Below are 1,795 nucleotides of genomic sequence, written 5' to 3'. Positions count from 1 at the left end.
GAGCCCCCGCTGAGCCCCCACGTACCTTCCCCGGGGGGGGTGGAGAGCTCCGGGACGCTGCTCCGACCGCGGTGGCAGGAGCCGTGTGAGCCCGGGAGTCGCGGCCGCTCCTCCCCCCTGCGCCGCTCGCACGGGGCCGAGCCGGCAGCCAAAGTTCACGGTGAGCCGAGCCTGCCCTGATTCCCTTGCTGGGAGCCGCTCTGGTGCAGCGGGGAGGAGGCGGGGGCCTGGGGGTGCCGGGATGCCCCTTCCCTCATCAGGGCAGCACAAGGGGGGGAACCCTCAAAACGGGGGAGCTCCTGACCAGAGTGGGGAGATGGGGCAGCCCTTGAGGCACGCCAAGGACCAGGACGCCTGGGCCCCCTCCCTGGCCGTGGCAGGGGGCAACGTGCTGGAGCTGGGGCTCGGGGAGGCTGGTGCTGAGCTCTCCTCCGACCGCGTGCCAAGCGCGGGGGCAAGGGGATCAGAGCCCTCCTGGCCGAGAAGGGGCCCTTTGTCTGGGAGAAAAAGAGGCCTCAGAGACCGCGTTAAGCGTTAAAGAGGATGAGGGGGCTTAGGAGGGGGCAGCCGAGGGCCGTGCCAGGGCCCCAACRCCAGGCACGCGCCTGTCCCACCTCCCCAGCTGGCGACACTTTCACGCACGGCTCGGTTCAACCACTCGGCTTTATTCCGTTCTCCGCCAGGTCCCCGTTCCTCAGGGCACGGGGGCGCTGGGGCAGCGAGCCCCCACGGTGGGGCAGGGTGGACGCTGGCCGGGACGCGCCTGAGAGCTGCCACGGCTTTGCAGCTGGGCTGAGCGCGACGCGCGGGCTGGGGCCGTGTTATCAGGCAGGAACAGAGCCGGGGCAGGGCGGCGGGGGCAGTTCCGGGGGCGGCGGAGGCAGCGGCCACAGCTGGACCCCGCGGCTCAGGAGCAGGACGGCTGCAGCTGCCCCTTGTACACGTACTCCAGGGCGGTGGCGATGGTCCGCATGTCCATCTCGATGCTGCGGGCCCAGTTCTCCACGTCGCCGATCTCCTGCAAGGACAGGAGCTGTCAGGGAGCTGCCAGCGGGATGGCGTGGGGGGAGTCCGGCCCTGCCTCGGTTTGCCTCCAGCAGCCAGAGCCCTGGGACGCCGTGGGGCTGGCCGGGACGCCGTGGGGAGACCCTGCAGCAGCTTGCTGGCAGATGGCGCTCCCGGCCCGCTCGAGCGGCGAGCGACGGGGCCGGGGGACGCAGCCCACCCCACGCAGGGCTCACTGCCCCCGGCGCCGGCGCCGTGGGGAGGCGAGCAGCAGGCCGGGGCGGGCACAGACGTGGCCCAGTCCCCTGGCGCCAGGTGGGCACGGGTGACGCAGGGGATTTCCAGTGGAGCCGCCGTCCCCGCGGGCGTCACAAAGGCGGCTTTGAGGGCTGCGACAAACCTGGCTGAATGGGCCGATTCTCTGCGCCGGAGCCTCCACGGCCGGGAGGGAAATAACCCTGGGTAGCGCCTGACTGGACGCTGCGGCGTGGGGGAGACCCCAGCACGTGTGCGGGCACCTCGTGGGGGGCCCCCCGCTCCCCTCCTGGGCCTGAGTGCGTGGATTAACCCCCCCCCTCCCCGGCCCCGCTTGGCGCTGGTCCCGGCAGCCGTGGCGGAGGCACCGACCTTCAGCGCCTGGTTGAAGTTCTCCACCATGGTGATCCACTGGCCCGTCTGCTTGGCGAACTGCGCGGCCTGGATCTGCAGCGTCTTCACCTCGTGGTCCAGCTTCCTCTGGTTCACGTAGGCCTGCGCCACCCTGGGAGGAGACGGCGGGGTGGGGGTGGGG

The 1,795-nt window shown here is 71.9% G+C and overlaps 1 protein-coding gene across 1 annotated transcript in view; it reads right to left on the bottom strand.

The window, feature by feature from the left end:
- Positions 1–645: 645 nt before the first annotated feature.
- Positions 646–1,795, bottom strand: part of BLOC1S1 (biogenesis of lysosomal organelles complex 1 subunit 1) — a 1,924-nt gene continuing 774 nt past the window's right edge. The window contains exons 3-4 of the mRNA XM_026055473.1: positions 1,633–1,765; positions 646–1,018 (exon numbers count right to left, since the gene is read on the bottom strand). Coding sequence (XP_025911258.1) covers positions 908–1,018; positions 1,633–1,765 — 244 coding nt within the window. The 3' untranslated portion in view covers positions 646–907. The remainder of the gene's footprint in view (positions 1,019–1,632; positions 1,766–1,795) is intronic.

This window comes from Apteryx rowi, unplaced genomic scaffold (genome assembly GCF_003343035.1).
Source record: "Apteryx rowi isolate R43461 unplaced genomic scaffold, aptRow1 scaffold_999, whole genome shotgun sequence".
NCBI lineage: Eukaryota > Metazoa > Chordata > Aves > Apterygiformes > Apterygidae > Apteryx > Apteryx rowi.
This window is presented reverse-complemented; position numbering and strand designations above follow the sequence as displayed.